General features: G+C 54.2%; 1 protein-coding gene across 1 annotated transcript; it reads left to right on the plus strand.

Moving 5' to 3' along the window:
- Window positions 1-2806: 2806 nt before the first annotated feature.
- Window positions 2807-16777, plus strand: Xylt2 (xylosyltransferase 2). Its single transcript, XM_052197083.1, has 11 exons — window positions 2807-3019; window positions 9206-9698; window positions 9924-10099; window positions 10584-10786; window positions 11534-11614; window positions 11801-12017; window positions 12102-12278; window positions 12490-12752; window positions 13042-13237; window positions 13799-14132; window positions 15669-16777. The coding sequence occupies exons 1-11, from the start codon at window positions 2885-2887 to the stop codon at window positions 15989-15991; spliced, it is 2598 nt and encodes an 865-aa protein (XP_052053043.1). The 5' UTR covers window positions 2807-2884; the 3' UTR covers window positions 15992-16777.
- The last annotated feature ends 3295 nt before the right edge of the window (window positions 16778-20072 follow it).

Raw genomic sequence — 20072 nt, forward strand, 5'->3', positions numbered from 1 at the left:
TGAGGCCCTGAGTTCAAGTCCCAGGAACCACATGGTGGCTCACAACCATCTGTAATGGGATCCGATGCCCTCTTCTGGTGTGTCTGAAGACATCAACACTATACTCACTGTACTCACGTACATAAAATAAATAATTTTAAAAAAAGATTAATTAACCTATTCTACACAACTAGGGGGACTCTATGTATTTATGTTAAAGAAAGAAAGTAAAATGCAGGAAAATGTTTATAATATGATAGCTTAAAAACACCCCCACTCCCCACCCCCAGTAAGGATAATGATCCCTTCAAAGAATAAAGATGAAACCTGTTTGTGATGTGGCACATTTGTAATTTCTGGCCCTTGGGAGGTGGAGGCAGAACGATCAAAAGTTCAAGGTTATCCTGGGCTACATACATAGCTACAGGTCAGCCTGGGCTTCGTGAAGCCTTGTTTCAAAAAAGGTACAACAAAACTAAAATATAAATAAACAAAACAACCCCCCACCCAAAAAAAAAGAAAAAAAAAAAGAAAAAGTACAACAAAACCAAAGCCATGTGTGCAGGCTCACAGAGAGTCAGCATGGCATAATTTGAACAGTAATTACTTTGGGTGTTGCGAGTGATTCTTAGACAGTAAAAGCTCCTGTGACTACTGTTTCTATGATCAAGGGAAAGAAAGCTGTTTTCCTCAGCTTGGGAAAAGTATCGGCAGGTAGCAGTCTCTAGGATCTGATTTAATGAACACACAGGTCGATATTTAATTAACATATCAATCGCTGGCATGCCAACTGATGTTTTTCCAAATCCTTGAAGCCTTAAATTCTCCTAAGTACCCAAAGTGTCATCTGAAACACTGTTTACAATTTCCCCTTTTAAGGAGGCTCAAACTGGGAGAGGGTTAAAGAAAGTTTGCAGAAGTCCATCAAATGACTGAAGCACTACACCACCACCTCTGACTGCCCCTGTAACCACTCTGCCTTTTGTCTCTCTAATTTGTTTGTTTGTTTTGTTTTGTTTTTGAGACAGGATTTCTCTGTGTAGCCCTCTGTGTAGCTGTCCTGGAACTCACTTTGTAGGCCAGGCTGGATTCAAACTCCTCTGCTTCCTAAGTGCTGGGTTATATTAAAGGCACTCACCCCCACGCTCTGCTTGTCTCTAAATTTTTTTGGACTTTCCTTTTCTTTTGATATAATCTCTTTTCTTAGACCTGTTGATTGTGGTTTTTAAAATTTTCAATTTAATTTATATGATTTTTTTCATGTATGTATATGTGGAGGTGGGGTCTTATGTGCAGCTGTGCATGAAGACCTGAGGCCTGTTTCTCAGGGACCCGCTACTTTGTAATTTTAAGATGAACTCCAGGCTGGCCAGCCAGCCAGCCCCAGAGATACACCCATCTATCTTTCCAGTGCTGGGTTTACAACAAAAATACTACCACTCCAGGCCTTTTATGTAGGTGCTGGGGACTGAATTTGGGTCCTCACCAAGCCATCTCTTACAGTGGTTCCAAAAATCTTCCTTATAACCCTATCATCCTTCTATTCCATGGTTGTATAAATCTCTTAGGAGGCCTTGGGCCTGTTATCCTAGCACTCTGGAAGTGGAGGCGGGTAGATCAGAAATTCAAGGTCATCCTCAGCAATATTTCGAGTTCAAGGCCAGCCTGGGACACACTAGAGACTATCTCATACAAACAAAGACAAACTTGTTTTGCACTTGGGAGGCAATGGTAGGAGGGTCAAGAATTAAAAGCTAGTGTAGACAATAAATACTTTACCAAGTTGGTGAAAGTCCATCTGTAAAGCAGGAGATCAGGGTGGGTGGCACATCAAGACAACTGGGTCAAATATCTCGCTTGTTTGTTTACTTAAAATGTAAAGTATTTCCTCTGTGGGTTTGGTTGCCTCTAATCGCCTTACTCTGGCAGGCCCCTCTTTACCTTCTCTTCGGCTGCCCACTGTGGTCTGCTGGGTTCAGGTGAGCCCCCGGGTGTCTAAAGTCCTGACAGGACACTGCTCTTGAACATGCCAGAAAGCAGTATGGTCAACTGGGTGGGTTCTCTCAGCTCCCTACCCTCCTAACGTTTCCTGAGTTTTTAAAGCTGGGGGCCAAGGCTTCGAAGGCGAACGAGGCACATTCGCGGAGAAATTACCACCCGATGCTTAACTTGTACTGGGGAGGCACAAGCAAAGATGTCATCGGTGGGGTGGAGAAAGGCATGGCTGCCAGGGGAGAGAACAGCATATGCTAAGGTTTGGTGGGTCTCTAAGCGTGGTTTCAGCGGAACTTGTTGAAACATTTAATTTTCAGGTGTTGGGAACTGGCGCTGTTTTGTAAAGCATCTTCCAGGAGATTCTGATGGAAGCTAGAAATTGAGAACCACGACCCCAGCAGAGAGGCCTGAGGGTGCTTTGGATGAAAGGGGCGGAGTGGCAAGCCACGGAAGCCAGTCAAGGGCCTATGCTTAGTCTTCAGGGATGTGGCCTTCAGGTTTTAGGCAGGGTGGGTGGTACTCACACATCTGAGAGTGCCAGCATTTCCCAGGGGTAGGGGATTAGCCGAGTCCTCCTCCCCCCCATGCCCTGCCACACCAGAGCCGTTCAGGCCGCAGATCCTCCACACCCCCGGACAACGCTTTTGCGGTCAGGAGGTGGTTCTCCCACACGCAGACACGCATGGAGTCGTGGAAAAGACCCAGAGCACCAAGACTCAAACCTTGAAGACCCGAATCCAGCGGACAGCCCACGGCCTCCCGCCCAGCCCACGAGAGGGTGTGGCCTCGTGCCCCGCCCCTTGCCCGCCCATGTGGGCGGAGTGTGGAGGGGCTCTCGGCCCGGCGTCCGTGCGCACGCCCGCGGCCGGTTTGCAGGGCCGGACGCGCGCCCCGCGTCCCGGGCAGGAAGATGGTGGCGAGCGCGCGGGTGCAGAAGCTGGTGCGGCGTTACAAGCTGGCAATCGCCACCGCGCTGGCCATCCTGCTGCTGCAGGGCCTGGTGGTGTGGAGCTTCAGCGGCCTGGAGGAGGACGAGCCGGGCGAGGTGCTCCGACGGCCGTGCGGGCGGGCAGGCCGGGCGCGGGGGCGCGCGGGGTCCTGGCGGGGCTGCGGGCGGCCCCGGCCAGGCAAGTGGGGCACGGGCCGCGTGCGTGCAAGGCACAGGCAGCCTCCTGGAGCCCAGCCTCCGGTTCCCAACGCTCCCTTCACTGGAGGGCCTGGCTGGCTGCGTGAGGGAGCGGTGTGAGACCCGGAGGTCTAGGCGGCCGGCGAACTGAGGGGCGCGAAGGGAAGAGCAGGACATGGTGGGGTGGTCTCCGTCCCGGGGAACCCTGAAGGTCAGGCTCGGGGATCAGGGCTGAGAGAAGCGACTGGGCCCCAGCCTGCTCGGAGGTGGGGAGCCTCAGGCCAAACTTTCTGAAGTTGGGAGGGGGCGGTGGTGTACGTGCTGTGGGCGGAGGAGTGGGGGCCGAGGGACCCCGGGCATCCGTGTTGAGCTGAGCCTGAGAAGCAGCGACTGGTGGTGAAGTGGAACTCAGGGTGGAATTATGGCCTGTGACAAAGTGTATACACGGGAATAGAGTGAACAGGAGTGACCCCAAGGGAAAAAACTGAAGTGTTCTCAAGGCGTGGCTTTCTCAGCCAGAGAAGAACCCCGGTGGATCTTCAGGAGAGGGTGGGAATGGAAGGTGAACTGTTGAGTTGGCCTGAGGACATGAAAGGAGGAGGGAGTCATCTCTGGCTCTGGGGTAATGGAGGAGCAGCTGTGAGCTCCAGACCCTGACCCCAGGGATTTTCTTTCTCTTCACTGGTGCTTTTAGTTGCAGGCTCAGACACACCCTCCTGGTGGTGTGGTTAGGAGGGGTCCAGTGGGGTCTAGGTCCTCCGTTGTAGAAAGGCCGGGAGGTTTAGTCAAATCAAAGCCCTAAACCGTGGCCAGAGATCAGGGGTTCTTGCTTTTGGCCCCCTTGTCCCTCTGCGTCCAAGGCTTTGGGAGAGAGGTTCTCTTGTCACATCCTTTTGGGCTTTACCTGGTAGGTGAAGAAGGCATGGACTTGAGAAGCCTTCCCTTCCTGCACCTGGTCAGTCCCAAAGACCTGGTGTGGAGACCAGGAGAAGAGCTGCCCTTCCCCAGTTTCAGGGAGAATCAAGATGCTGAAGGGGTGAGGAGAGCCGGAGGAGCTGAGGATGGGCGTGGGGAAGCTGGCTCTGTGACTTGTGAAGGAAGCGAGCTTGTTCTTTGAGCAGCTGGGACCTCTCTGGTGGAGTGGGCCGCAGAAGAGCCCTCTGACCCTGGCCTTTGTGAGGGATCAGGCTGGTGAGGACTCTGGGGAAGAGCATGGCAGTGAATCTGAGTCTTCTCCTAAGTACATGGCCCAGTGGCTGGGGGTTTGAGTCAGTGAGTGGGCTGAGTCCCTGCTGCTCTGCCCACAGCCCCGGGTGGAGAACCAGAGAGAGGTGAGGGAACCGCGGGTTTTCCCCACCCATCTGGATGAAGAGAGGGGAGAGAATTTGGAATCTCCCCTCACTACACACATACACACACACACACACACACACACACACACCACACCCTGCCAAAGCTGAGAAAGGAATCCTAGACTGGGATAGGTCCCTAGCGGCCAAGATGTGTCAGTCGTCTGGCAGCCACCTCAATAGATTGGAGTTGAGAAGTAGCAGAGTGTAGAAGTGTAGTTGTAATGCTTGTGTTGGTCAGCGTGTGAGCGAGCCTGCTCTCTTCCAGACCTTGTCCTGGCTCTATCAAGCTGACCACCTTCAGTCACTCTCCCTTTCGGAGTAGCGGTGGGTGGCAGCGATTTTGTCAGATGAAACAGTACCTGTGAGCACTTGAAGACATAACACATGGTCTCAGCCGTGCACCCTGGGACATTCATTCAGTCAGTCAGGCAGCACGTGGCTAAGTTGTCGCCTATCGGGCATTGAGCTCAGATTGGGAATACAGAAATAAAGAACAGATGAGGTCCCGGCCTACAGTCTACAGGGACAGACAGACAGACGGAGAAGGGAGACTAGCATGACAAGGGGGCTGGCTCAGAGCCGGAGGCTGGGAAAGGCTTCCTTCAGGAAGCGGTGGGCAGGAGGGTTTGAGCAGAAGGTTCTCAGGAGAGTGGGCTGAGCTGGGGGATCCTCGGGGAATGGAGAGGTGAGGCACTTTTCCCAGTGATGGCTCCATCGTGTATGGCCAAGAGAGGGACTAGAGTGGGTTTTACTGTGAGTGCAGTGGGTAAGCGCCCAGCAGGAGCCAATGAGCATTTAAGGAAGGCACTCTGTGGCTTGTGGAGGGGCGAGAGTGGATACCTGGGATGCCCACTAACCCCCAAAGAGCCACTCGATGCCATTCAAAGCCTTCTCCAACAGCCTTTCACCGCTTGTTTTAAATGCAATCTGAAAAGTCAGAGGTGGGGGTGGGTGTGTGGTGAGGCGGGGTGTGTGTGTGTGTGAGCATTTCTTGTGTTCCCTGTCTTCATGGCTCAGTGAGGATTCAAGGATTCTCAGAGTCAGAAAGTGGCAGAAGACTTCGGATGCCTCCTTGCCAGGGAGGAGGGGGGCCTCTGAGGCTAGAAAGTATCCAGCTGGAGGACCATCCTGATGTCAGAGGCCATTCAGGGCAGCCTGGCAAGAGGCGTAGCCTGAGGCTCTGGGACCTTCCTGAGAGCCGTTGGGGGAGGGGGCTGGCTGCCCATGGGGCCTTTCTGTTTCCTCATTGCCGCCCATCTGGTTCCTAGCCTCCTCTGGGATTGTCCTTCTCAGGGTCAGCCAGCTCCCTGCTGCAGTGCAGGGCACCGACGTGGCTATTTCCTCCTACATCCTGTGCCCCACCACAGAGCCTGGCTCTGTGCCCTCTTGCCCTACACTCCTGACCAGTTTCCAGATGCACTGGTTCAGGCTTGGAGTCCTAGAGCTCATACCTCTTTGCCATCACTACCCTCCATATCTCGGGAATGTTTTCCTGTGCTTGCTGTGTGATTGGGTCAGATGCCACTGCCCTGGAGGTTGGCCGGCCCAGGGTGCCCTCCCCAACATGGGCATGGAACAGAGTCTCCTGAGTACTCCAGTGTCTCGGATAAGGAAGGACACCCCTGCTCTTATGGGGTACACTCTGAAGATATTAGAGAACCATCTGGGTGCTGAACAAGGAGCCTGGGTAAGGTGGAGTAGGATAGGACTGTTGACTGAGGTGACTCCTGGATTCCTCCTATGTTCCTATGGAGAAGGGCAGGGGGAGCCTAACCCTGGCCCTCACGGGGAGCCCACCATGTTTGACAGCCTGAGTCTTAGCCTTACATTGACTATTTCTGTCGCAGTTCCTTGGAATAATGAAAAGGCTGGCAGTCTTTGCAAACACCATGCCTACACTAGGACCTTCACAGTCATTCATTTGAACGTTAGTTAACTGAGTGTTTATTTGTGATACACTCTTCTGGACTCCAGGAATATTCCTGCGAACACACAAGCTGTGTTTACAGCCATGTCAGGGGACAGTCAACAGGGTATGACGTAAATAATGTCAGGATGGTGGAAGAGGCCGTCACATTTCTTACAAGAATTTATTATTGTTGTATTGTGTGTGTGTGTACATGTATGTATGTGAGTGCCTTGGCATGCAGATGGAGGTCAGAGAGTAGTTGGTGAGTTATTTCTCTCCTTCCACGGGAGCCTCGGAGATCAAACGCAGGTTGTCAGATTTGGCAGGAGGTGGCCTTACCTGTTGAGCCTTCTTGTTGGCCCAGAGCATCCTACTTCTGTGGGGAAAGTAAAACAGAGAGGATGGGGGAGGGCCAGAGTTTTCAGGGCAGGCCTTGCTGAGAAACGCCACCTGAGCAAAGAATTGAAGAGGCAGTCCCAGGAGGGCACCCAGACTGAAAGTACAGCCCAAATAGAACTTGAGCCAGGCATGCTAGACGGAGCGGATAGACATCGCATAGGCCACGGGGACGCGGTGAGGATGAGGCAAAGGGCTCCATGGGGGGTGGAGAAGGGGGCCTAAGAGGAGGGGACACTGGCTAGGTCTGGTCATGGGAATGCAAGTTCTAAAAGGAGGGGCTGGAGAGATGGCTCAGTAGTTAAGAACACCTGTCTCCTCTTCCATGAAGAGGGCTCCTGTCCCCATGGTCTTGAGTTCAATTCCAGCACCCACAATGGTAGCACACAACTGTGTGTGTGTGTGTGTGTGTGTGTGTGAATCTGATGTCCTCTTCTGGACTCCACTGTGCATTGTACATATGTGGTACACAGCCATACATGCAGGCAAAACACCCCTGCACATAAAAATAACAATAAGCAAGATATTTCAAAGTTCTGAAAGAAACTCTGATGGCTATGCTGAGAAGAGACAGGAAGGGACAAGAGCATAGGCCAGGGCCTCAGGGGACCCTGGCTGGGGGTGGCGGGAAGATGGTGGAACTCTGTATTTCCATGCATGTATGAAGGCTTGGATGTGGGGTGGAGGGGAAGGTTGGGTCCAGGGCTGGGGCTCGGTGTCGGAGCACTAGCTTAGCATCGTGGGGTTCTCCAGCTCGTTGGAAGTGGTAGGTGTTTGCACTTGGGGTTCTGAGGTCTTTAAGGTCCCAGGGGAGACGGGTGGCAAGGAGGCTGCCTGCTCCGTGCCTGGAGGCTCAAGGGAGCCTTCCAGACCAGTGAGGTGAAGCTGGGTTATGGATCATAGAAGGATGGTGTGCAGAAAGCGAGAGAGACGGGCTGAGCTTACCGGGAGGCAGAGGCTGGAGTCTAAGGCAGGAAGGAGGCTGGTGAGTGGCCGCAGATGGGGAGGGACCCAGGTACCTTCTGCAAGCGCACAGGAAGGGTGGCAATAGAGGAGAGGTAGCGCTTGCTCGAGCAAGGCGTGCGCCTGTTGGTGTCTGGCAGGAAGAACTAGAGCACAGAGCGCTAGCAGAGAGGCAGGGAGATGGCTTTCCGGCTACGGCCTCACAGTCCATGTCCCATTCAAGGCTTGCTCTCACAGCTGAGGAGCGTCTATGCCCAGTGAGTGGCTGCTGGTGAGGAAGCAGAGCCCGCCAAGAGCACTCACAGAACACCCCTTGCCTCCGTCCCTTCCCACTCACAGGCATCCACCACATGTCCCTTGTGCGCCAGCTCCTCATGCCATCAGATCCCGAGGAGATGGTCTGACGTGGCTTCTCAGTCCACTGCCTTCTACAGGAACATTCAGAGTCTCAGAGCTCCGTGTACCCCGCTCTGGGGCAGACGGAATGGCTGTCCACCTGGGCACTTGGGCTGATCAGGAAGGATAGGTGGGCTGAGGGAGGAAGTAGGGGAACTCGGAGGAGGGTAAGGACCTAGATAGGCCACTTGGGACAGCAGGCAGCATGGGGGGGGGTTCTGGGTTCCCTTGAGAGATCTTGTCACACGTGCAGAGGTTGGCAGCCTCCAGCTGTGGACCTACAGCTAGACTCCAGGTTTCTAGCTAGGGATCAGTTGCTATGGTGATTGCTGGCCACTTGGGCAGTCCTGTAGGGGAACCCATTGATCTGACCACACCTCAGAGCTGCTGGGGGGCGAGGAGGGGGGGGCTATGGCGCAACCTGCCCCTCTTTGAGCTTGCCCGGCAGATTTTCTTTCTGCCTGAAGCCTTCCTCTGCCAGCCCAGCCTAGGAGCCCAGGCCCCCCCTTATTACTCACAGGGTCCCTTCAGCAAAGCGCCTGCCTGGCCTCAGCTTCCCGGGAGACCCAGGGTCTCAGGCTTCATCTCTACCCTTCCCTCCTGAGCCACTCCCCTGTGGTAGCCTCAGTATTCTTACATGAAAGGCTTTAGGACAAACAGTGCTTTGGCTGCAGGTGGAGGTTAACGCCGTTTTCCCAGCCAGCCCCCTGTTGGAGGCGTGGATCTCATCGGCTGTTCTCCCGGGTCCTCAGCAAGGTCTGTCCACTCTTCTCTTAGCGAAAGCACAGCCCTGTATTTTAAAATATGCGCAAGAAAAAATGGTCTGAGCCCAGAGCAGGAAACGGAAATACAGTGCTGTGCGGTCTGAAGTCTGGAGGGGCACGGGAGGTGCCGTGGAGTGAGATGGAGAATATAGAAGCCACCTCAGCCAGCTGGCCCCGGCATGTCACTGTGCAGTTTTTGAGTGAGCCGGACTTTCCTAGGTAAAGGGGAGAGAGTTGCTAAAAGAGTTCAAGGTAACCTTGGCCAAGATGGAACCTGAGGGAGGGAGAGGTGAGTGGCTAACCGTGATCTGCTTTTCTTTTACAGAAAGGAAGGCAGAGGAAGCCGCGGCCACTAGACCCTGGGGAGGGCTCTAAGGACACAGACAGCTCTGCGGGGCGGAGGGGCAATGCTGGGAGAAGGCATGGACGATGGCGGGGCCGCGCCGAGAGCCCAGGTGTGCCTGTGGCCAAGGTGGTGCGGGCCGTAACCAGTCGGCAGAGAGCCAGCCGACGGGTGCCCCCTGCCCCACCTCCGGAGGCACCAGGGCGTCAGAACCTGAGTGGAGCAGCAGCCGGGGAGGCGCTGATAGGGGCCCCTGGCTTCCCGCAACATGGCGACACGGGGAGCGTGGAGGGTGCCCCCCAGCCCACGGACAACACCTTCACTCCCAAGTGTGAGATCGTGGGCAAGGACGCACTGTCAGCACTGGCCCGGGCCAGCACCAAGCAGTGTCAACAGGAGATCGCGAATGTCGTATGCCTGCACCAAGCTGGGAACCTGATGCCCAAGTCCGTGCCACGGCACTGCCAGCTGGCTGGTAAGGGACTAGGGTACTCTGGCGCTTTCCAGAAATGGATGCGAGGTGATGTGGCCCAGATCTTCACGCTCATTTCCCAGAAGTACCTCCTTGTCCAGAGTTGTGCTCTATGTACTGATTGGCAGAGGAACAGCTGGGACTAAGGCTCTGAGTCTAGGCTTCTATCCGGAGGCGAGCAGGCAGCCTTTTCTTCATCTCACCAATGTCCCTGTCCACTCCACTCAGGCAAGATGAGCCCCGGCATCCAGTGGGAAGAGACCCGGGCCCAGCAGCCTGTGGGTGGCCCTCCAGTGCGCATCGTCTACATGCTGGTGGTTCACGGCCGTGCTGTCCGTCAGCTGAAGCGTCTTCTGAAGGCTGTCTACCACGAGCAACACTTCTTTTATATCCACGTGGACAAGGTACTGTGAACTAGGAAGACCCAGAGGCTATGGTTGAATAGAACAGAGATTCTAAAGATTGTAGACAGGTAGCCTAGTATGCTGGCTAGATACCTAGAGCAAGGCAGGTTGAGGTCCAGCATGGTCAACCATAGGGTGACATGGTCTATTAGGAGCCGGAGGTTGCCGGGCAATGGTGGCGCACGCCTGTAATCCCGGCACTCTGGGAGGCCGAGGCAGGTGGATTTCTGAGTTCAAGGCCAGCCTGGTCTACAGAGTGAGTTCCAGGACAGCCAGGGCTATATAGAGAAACCCTGTCTCGGAAAAAAAAAAAACAAAAAAAAACAAATCCCAAAAACCAAAAAAAAAAAAAAAAAAAGGAGCCCGAGGTCCTGCCTCTTGCTCTCTCTCTTCTGTGTCTCTTGTGTTCTGTCGTCCTCATATGGTGGGCGGGGTGGGGGGCGGCGGCTATGACTCCATCTACAGAGTATCTCTTCTCCCTTAGCGTTCCAACTACCTGTACCGGGAAGTGGTAGAGCTGGCCCAGCACTACGATAATGTGCGGGTGACACCTTGGCGTATGGTTACCATCTGGGGCGGGGCTAGCCTTCTGAGAATGTACCTGAGGAGCATGAAGGACCTTCTGGAAATTCCTGGCTGGACCTGGGACTTCTTCATCAACCTGAGTGCCACTGACTATCCAACAAGGTGTGAGGATGGGTGGGAGTGGAGTCCCATCTGTGATGTCAGGGTTGGCGGGTCCATTTTGCTAAGTGTCATTTAAGGTCTCCATAGCCCAGATAGTGTTCCTTGGCCTTAGGCATGAGTTGGGCTATGAGGCTGGTAAAAGGTAGTCTGATGACTGGGAATAAGAAACAGGGGTGGGGTGGGGGCTGGAGAGATGGCTCAGTGGTTGAGAGTACTGGCTGTTCTTCCAGAGGACCTGGGTTCAATTCCCAGCAACCACATGATATTTCACAACTATCTGTAACTCTACTTCCAGGGGATCAGACCCCTCACATAGACAGACATGCAGGCTAAATACCAATGCAGAAAGAGAGAGAGAGAGAGAGAGAGAGAGAGAGAGAGAGAGAGAGAGAGAGAGAGAGAGAGAGAGAGAGAAAGAAAGAAAGAAAGAAAGAAAGAAAGAAAGAAAGAAAGAAAGAAAGAAAGAAAGGAAGGAGGAAGAGCCAGAGGCTTACACCTGGAGTACTAGGTCAGACAGCAAGCATGGAAGAAGGATGTATCTTCCTTGTGCCCCTCAGGTACCATCAGCCAAGAGCATCAGACAAGCGCCAGGCACATGGTCTAATCATTTCTGTAAGAAAGGAAGGTCTAAGAAGTGAAGGCCATTCGTGCTAGAAGGCATCAGCTCTGGGACAGGGACTGAGCACCTGCATCTGCTCTGGGACAGGGACTGAGTACCTGCTGTATACATCTCCCTTCCCTCACCAGGACGAATGAGGAGCTGGTAGCATTCTTATCCAAGAACCGGGACAAGAATTTCCTCAAGTCACATGGGCGAGACAATTCCAGGTGAGCTGTGGGGAAGGAGGCCCTGGTGTTGCGCACAGTGCCTCCCACACAAGGGCACCTGGTGGCTCCAGCCCTGCCTTGGAAAGCCCGTAAACCAATCAGAGGTGAAGGCATGCTGGTTGCCAGGTGCAAAGAAGGCTCGGACTCCATTGTCTGGGACCTTCACGGCCTTTCTGCCTCCCTCAGGTTCATCAAGAAGCAAGGCCTGGACCGGCTTTTCCATGAGTGTGATTCCCACATGTGGCGCCTGGGTGAACGGCAGATCCCAGCAGGCATCGTGGTGGATGGTGGCTCTGACTGGTTCGTGCTGACACGCAGCTTCGTGGAGTATGTGGTGTATACAGATGACCCCCTGGTGGCCCAGCTCCGCCAGTTCTATACATACACACTGCTTCCAGCCGAGGTAGGTGACCAGGTAGGCAGAGGCCAGGGAGGGCACTGGTTGACTAGCCCATGGTTCACCCTTCACCTCTCCTGCCACCTGCAGTCCTTCTTCCACACAGTGCTGGAGAACAGCCCGGCCTGTGAGAGTCTGGTGGACAACAACTTGCGGGTCACCAACTGGAACCGTAAGCTGGGCTGCAAGTGTCAGTACAAGCACATCGTCGACTGGTGCGGCTGCTCCCCCAATGACTTCAAGCCCCAGGACTTCCTGCGGCTCCAGGTGCTCTCCCTGGGCCCCAAGAAGCCTGTGCCCAGATGTTCCCCACAAACTTTCAGGGTCAGAGAGGCAGGGTGGCTTTCTACCTAGAGCGGCCCCTTGGGTCTGGGCAGCAGTGGGTGGGAAGGCAAGACCAACCAGTCTGAGAGGGGCAGCTCCTGCTGTGTTCTGGGGTCTGCAGTGTCCTTTATCTTCTTTGCCTCTTCCGCCCCAGCAAGTCTCCAGACCCACCTTCTTTGCCCGGAAGTTTGAGTCGACTGTGAACCAGGAAGTCCTGGAAATCCTGGACTTCCACCTCTATGGCAGCTACCCAGCTGGCACCCCAGCCCTCAAGGCCTACTGGGAGAACATCTACGACGTGGCCGATGGCCCTAGTGGGCTCAGCGATGTCCTGCTCACGGCTTACACAGCTTTTGCCCGTCTCAGCCTGCTTCATGCTGCCACTGCTGTATCCCCACTGGCCACTGCAGTCTGCAGGTAAGACTCCCCGCCTCTTCTAACAGAGAGTAGACTCTTAAGAGTGTGGGGCTTTCGTGAGGGGGGAGCAAATCAGAGACAGACCCTGCCCAGAGTGAGTCCCCAGTCTAAGCCAGGAAAAAAAATTAAGAGGGAAGGGGGGTAAAGAAGGCTAGAGCCAGGACCATGTGGGGTATGAGATTTGGGCCCCAAGAAATGCCTGGGACTCCCCAGTCCCCCTCCCTGGCACTCCAGGTGGTAGCGGGTAAGCTGATGGCCTCTCCCTTTCTCCCTACCGAAACCTTCCTAGGTTTGAGCCCAGGGGGTTGCCGTCCAGCGTGCACCTGTATTTCTATGACGACCATTTCCAGGGCTACCTGGTGACGCAGGTGGTGCAGCCCTCAGCCCAGGGGCCAGCAGAGACACTTGAGATGTGGCTGATGCCCCAGAGGTCGCTGAAGCTGTTGGGGCACAGTGACCAGGCCAGCCGGCTCCAGAGTCTGGAGGTGGGACAGGTCCTCCCCCTTGCTTTCTCCTGACCCCCAGCAAGACGCAGGGAGTGGGAAGAGAGGGACAGACACCAAGGGAGGGGTAAGGACTCCATCAGACCTTTATGGGCTGGGCTCCCTGGGCTCTGCTCTGCCAACAACAGCAACTCTGGCGATGTCGCACACATAGGCCTTTGTTCCCCTGTGGGCACACACTGAGGGGCCCTTTCAGACGATAACAGGGAGTAGGGTCGTAGGGTCGGAGCTGTCAGTTCTCACCTAAAGTGCAAAGATTCCTGAGACTTGGATAGTTCAGTTGCGCTTTGGGTGTCCTTTCCCAGAGGCTCTGGCACGTGTGGGGGGAGGGGGGCTGCTGTTCCCCCACCATTACAGGACAGCTCAGGTGGCAGCCCGGGAGAGGGGTTTCAGTTCTAGGACTTACCCCTTCAATCTGAAGATAGGGAAACTGAGCCCCCGAAAGAAGCAGTGGCTGACCTGAGGTCACACCATGAGAGGCGACATCAGAGCAGATAGAAGGACTTCTCCCAGGCTTTTGCCCAGCTGCCTCCCTCCCTACAGGTTGGTACTGAGTGGGACCCCAAAGAACGTCTCTTCCGGAACTTTGGGGGCCTGCTGGGACCACTGGATGAGCCTGTAGCCATGCAGCGCTGGGCCCGGGGCCCCAACCTCACAGCCACCGTGGTCTGGATTGACCCGACCTATGTTGTGGCCACATCCTATGACATCACGGTAGATGCGGATACTGAAGTCACGCAGTACAAGCCCCCGCTGAGCCTGCCACTGCGGCCAGGGGCCTGGACTGTTCGATTGCTTCAGTTCTGGGAACCCCTGGGTGAAACCCGCTTCCTCGTGCTGCCTCTGACCTTCAACCGCAAACTACCTCTCAGGAAAGGTAAGGAAGGAGAGCCCAAGCGATGCCCAGGACTTGGATAGAGCGCGGTTGTCCACGGTGCTGATCCCAGGGCTGAGTGGGGGAAGGGAGGCCTGGAAGGGAAACAGACTACAGTTTGAAATGTGGCTCTGCCCTTTTAACTGGGCCCTGAACTTGGGGAATCACTCAGCCTTGGCACTTGTCAAGCCAAGACAGCGTAACTATGGGAGACCTGTGGGTCACTGGGATGAAAGTCACTCAGGCTAGAGTCAGCAAAGCCGGAAAAGGCCTCAGGTCTCACTGGGGACCAGGGATGCTGTATTCTTCTAAGACACCTTGTCCCTTATCCTGTCCTGTCTCCGTATATACACTCGCAGTGCAACAGAACCAGACTGGGGCCTTGAGACCCTCAGGTCCCACGTAGCGTGGGATGGCTAGATTTACATGTCCCTCTGGTGATCTGGCTGGCCATGGGTAGACTCCCGCAGGGGTTCCCTCGCTGGCGTGAGTGCTGGCTAAGAGTGGCGATGAAGGGTCCCATGGATAGCTGTCCCCTTTCCCCATGCACCCTACCATGGTAGGGGAGGAGGGGAGGGAGGAGCAGGAGTAACCCAAACAGGTAAGGATAAGGGGCTGGGCAGATGCAGGGCGGGCAAGCACTTCCCCATCAAATGATGGAAACAGCAGTCTGAGCAGTCAGCTCTGCAGGCAGGTCTGGGTCTGGACCACAGAGGGCAAGGGTACAGCATATTCTGGGTCAAGGGGCAAAGTTGGCAAAGTTGACAAAGTTATCTCTGCAAGGATAGAGTGAGGCTGGCCAGCCCAACGTAGGGAACAGGCTGCCAAGAGGTCTGGGAGCTGCCTAGAGGTCAAGGGTTGTGGGTGGCACAGCCAGAGGGTACCTTACTCTCTGATGTACCTTGTCACCATAATTCTAAGGTTTGGGGGCTGGGGAGTTAGCTTGGGTTCTGACCTCAGCTTAGAAAAAAAAATTCCAGTTGGGTGGTGGTGGCGGCGCACGCCTGTAATCCCAGCACTCTGGGAGGCAGAGGTAGATGGATTTCTGAGTTCGAGGCCAGCCTGGTCTACAGAGTGAGTTCCAGGACAGCCAGGGCTATACAAAGAAACCCTGTCTCGAAAAAACCAAAATCAAAAAAAAAAAAAAAAAAGGAAAAAAAATTCTAAACTTGGGAATTTAGGAATTATACCTTCTAATTTTGCTTCCTTATTTACTGAGACTCTGTCTTACAGTGGAGCCCAGGTTACCTACCTGGAACTCACTGTGTAGCCCGTTCTGGCTTTGTACTTGGCAATCCTTAGGCCACCGGCTCTCGTTGGTTAAGAGTTACAAGTGTGAGTCACCACGCCAGCTACCACTTGGGTTTCATATAACTGGTGATTTTATAGGCACAGAAACTTCCTTGGATTAGCCATAGTCCACTCTCTGAGAACCCATGGTAAGGTTAGGGTGGGAACTGCTGTGTTCAGCCCTGACTCCTATAGACTGGCCCCCATGGGACTGAGAGACATGCTTAACTGCTTGTTCTGTGCCCCCAGATGATGCCAGCTGGCTGCATGCAGGACCACCCCACAATGAATACATGGAGCAGAGTTTCCAAGGCCTGAGTGGCATCCTGAATCTGCCTCAGCCTGAGGCCCTGGAGGAGGCTGCCCGGAGGCACACAGAGCTTACCGGCCCTGCACTTGAGGCATGGACAGATGGGGAACTGAGCAACTTCTGGTCTGTCGCAGGACTGTGTGCCACAGGGCCTTCTGCTTGTCCCTCCCTGGAGCTCTGCAGACTGACCAGCTGGAGCTCTCTGTCTCCTGACCCCAAGTCAGAGCTGGGGCCTGTCAAAGCTGACGGGCGACTCAGGTAGCAGGACCCCAGCCAGCACAACCCGGAGGAGCCGGGGAATTGCACCTTACAGACAATGGGGAGACATCTCTCCCACAGACAAGAACCAGAGGCCCAGGCAGTATGCCCATTTGAGCCATCAGGAACCTACACTGAGGGCAGGGAAGGTGGTGCACTACTCCCTACTGCTGATGGCTCTACGAGAGACAGCGGTCCACCGGAGCCATGAGGGGGCTCTCCCTCTGCTCCTCGCTAGTTTATACTTTTTTTAATAATTAAAATGAGTGGCAGAGGGAGGACGATGTGCAATAGGGCTTGGAGCAGCCCCAGGATATGGGCCATGGCCATGGGGAGCACCACAGAGCGTATCTGCTACTGCTCTGGGGAGGCATGGTCTGCCTCACCCTCCAGAGCCTCCGTCCCCAGCCTGCGCCTGAGCTGCTCATAGCTGAGGCTCTTAAGAGGCCCGGAGGACAGGTGATCTGGGGGGTTACTGCGGAGCCGGACTTTACTGAGACGGCTTCTTCTCTGGTAGCCTGGGAACCCTAGAGCAGTGGCGGGGCTGGCTCTCGGGCTTTCCTTAGGAAATGCACGACATCAGGGCTTGCCGAGATCCACGAGGTTTCCCCACTGGAGGAGGGAGCCTCACTGGCAGCACAGGAAGACTGTCAGAGCGCTCAGAAGAGTCGCGTTGTGCCTGAAGCTCAGTGTGAAGTCTGAAATATGCAACAGAGGAAATATATCTCTATCTCTCCAAGCCGAATGTCCTTGGTTGCTTTCTACTGCTGTGATAAAGACCATGACTGAAGGCACGCGCACGGAAGGGTTTACTTCATCTTACAGCGTATAGTCCATCAAAAAGGGAAGCCAGGGCAGGGACTGGGGAGGCAGGCACTAAACCCAGGCCACGGCTAATGCTTTTTGGCTTGCTCCCCAGGCTCATGTGGGACCCTCCCACAACAATCATTAATGGAGGCATTTTCTCAACCGAGGTACCTTCCAGGATGATCCCGACTTGTATCAAGTTGACAAACTAGGCAGCAAACTGAGGTCTGCTGTTTTCTACTGTATGTGAGGGAACTGTGGCTGACCCCTGGATTTCTAGAAGTCAGCCGGTTCTGATAGGTTTGAAATAGTAACAGTCCCTGTAGCAGGAACTGTTGAAAATCCAACCAGAAGCCAGACAGCTTTGCAGCGCAGCCTTCTTTCTGCAGAGAGAATGGGGCCTGGGGGTCTTGAGAATCCTTGTTGCTTCCCAACAGGCCAGCATTAGCGATGGTTAGTTCTAAAAAGCTCACCTGGCACTCTCCTGCCTCCACCGGGCCAGACTGCAGTAAATGATAGCTTAGGGGCTTTCCGCATTCCTGAGGCCCATCCCCAAGGCCACATACATCTTTCTTGCTACCTAAGCCTTGCCTTTGTAGCCTGCTCAGGAAGAGAGGTTGTGGTTATGGCCTGCTGGTTAGTTCTGTAGGATTCCCTTTATGGCCAGAGGCAGGGATTGAATCAGTGCCCTAGGACCTGAGGGAATGGTGTCTAAGTTAATTGCCTGCCTTACCTTTCTCAAGCGCTCAGCCTTCCCTGTTGTAAGAGCTCAGTATTAGTTTTTCATGCCTCACATAATGTGGGAGCAGGAATGAAGGCTTCTGGACCTCTAAAATCACGCCATCAGGTGCCACACCAGGCAGAGCTTTAGTTTAGCTCAGGGAGTAAGCTGGCTGATCACTGCCCGAGGTGCAGCGCTTTCCTAGGCGCCCCTGGCCACCAACAAACAGCTCTAAGGTGGATGGTTTGCAGCCTTAGAGGGTGGGACTGCCAAACTTCTGGTAGCAAGGCTTAAGAGCTGGAAAATGAGCCCTAGGGTCAGAGCTCCTGATGGTGGGGCACTCTTCGGAAGGGGTGGAGGCCTCCAGGGCCATTCTGTACTGCGCTCTGCCATTCTCACAGGGTGTGGCTGGCCAGTCAGGAAGTCCTGAGGGAAGCAGCACACAGACAGTGGTGTTTCGTCCAGAGGTGTTTGTTTTCTTTGATGTGCACTTTAATGAATATTTGATGCTCGCTCTCTAGGTTGGGGGTGGTGGTTTGTTTTTTTTCTTGTTTTATTTTTTATTTATTTTTTGTTTTTGAGACAGTTTCTCAGTGTAGTCCTGTCTGTCCTGGAACTCTGATCTGTAGACCAGGTTGACCTCAAATTTTAGAGATCTGCCTGCCTCTGCCTCCCAAGTGCTGGGATTAAAGGTGTGCCCCACCACTGCCATTTTGTTTTAATTTACCAATATCAACTCTTATGTCAGGTACAGAAAATTACCAACTGGATTCTGCAGATGAGGTACAGGCAGTAAATCAAGCTATTAAGGTAGACTGCATCCTCGAGGCCATACCCAGGACCAGTTAACCAGCACAGTAGTTCCCAGAGTACTGGATTTTGTTTTTTAATGTGCGTACTTGATGTATGTTGGGGGAGTGCACACGCCAATGCACACATGCCAAGGCCAAAGCACAACTTAAGGATCCCACTCTATCCGTTTCTGCCTTATCCTTTGAGACCAGAGCTCTTATTGAACCCAGAGCTTGGAGGTTTTTTTTCAGCTAGGCCAATGAGCCTGAAAACCTCAGGGAGCCTTCCATCTCTGGCGCCCAGCACTGGGGCTACAGCTGCTCTCGGCTTTTTGAGCATAGGTTCTGACCAAACAGGCAACTGTTCCTTAGGGAAGGGGCCTTTGAGATCTGCTGAGCCCAGGTTCCCTCTAGCTCAGAGCAGCAGTAGGAAATGTTTGCAGCATCCTGGCCAGGCCCCTCCCTCACCATTGGTAAACAAACTGCCCCAAGAATTCTCCATGAAGACAAAGGTCTCTTCCTAGCTCTCCAGCTCCAGGGAGGAAAGCCAGAGCAGGTTTCTGAGGACCAGAGGGGGCAACTCCAGCACTGCAGGGCCTCTCTGGGACAGGGCACCACACAGCAGCTATGCAGGAAGCAAAACAGAGCTACAGCCCTAGGCTCTCAACTCCCAATGCTGGGAACCAGACAGAGGATGGAGGGGTGAGGACAGAAAATGCTCTTCAGACTGACCTTCCAAAGGCCTCAGAGCTGAGGTGGGCAGATGGAGCCAATGGCCAGAAAGAAACACACTCTCTTCCTCACCTAAGTGCTTCCCAGACATGCCAAGGGCCTGATAGAAGAAACAGGAGTGAGCAGATGGACGCTGGGATGAAGTGTTAGGACTCTACTCCTTTGTAGCTAACCCCGTATCCCAGGCTTGCGTTGGATCCTAAGGCTTAGCTTCTCCCTGTCTCCGTACCATGGGCCGCCTACAGAGGTTCATCCAGGGAAAGGAGCAGACATATAGATGAGCATCCTTGTACCGCCTCCTCTAAGTCGGGGATACAGTATGTGCTGGTATCCTACAGCCAGGCAAGGGGTCTGATGTGGCTAGAAGGCAGTTGAGGGGAAGATGTCAGCTTGTAGAAGCAGGAGCGTGGTACCGTGGGCCACAGACCCATCAGAAAGACCCAGGGAAGCTGGGTAGCACTGGTGCATGACTTCCCTGTGCTCTCTGCTTTTCTTGGTCATAATGGTGTCCCCAGGGAGGTAGCCTGTATGAGGTCCTGTCCCCAGGACCCAGCAGTAAACCCTGTGGCAGTCAGCTTGTGTGCCCAACTGTTGGACAAGACAACTGGGGCATATTTCCCCAGCTGACTGCATAGTGCTCGGGGTCCTGAACTATCCAGCCCTCTACGCCTTGGGTGCCCTGCAGAACTCAGCTTTTCTCATATAACTCTTACATGGTGTCTGCTCAGTGCCCTTGGGCAGGACACGGAAAGGGATACAAAGCCCCTTGGTACTTGAAAGCACCACTTTGCCTCTGTGGACAGACTCCAGGCCAGGAAAGCCTAAAAGGGGTGGGCAATGGCAGAACCTAAGGCAGCAGTGTAAAGGGTGTGTGTACACAGGGCTGGGGGAGAGGAGAGGGCTAAAACCTTTGCTCTAATTCTTCCAACTGCCACCAAGCCATGAGCCCTCAAGGACACTGCTGCACCTCTACCTCATCATGGCTTGCTCGCTCACCCCTCAGGAAACAGCCACTTGTCCTGTCCTTTTCCATC

Source organism: Apodemus sylvaticus, chromosome 10 (genome assembly GCF_947179515.1).
Source record: "Apodemus sylvaticus chromosome 10, mApoSyl1.1, whole genome shotgun sequence".
Taxonomy (NCBI): domain Eukaryota; kingdom Metazoa; phylum Chordata; class Mammalia; order Rodentia; family Muridae; genus Apodemus; species Apodemus sylvaticus.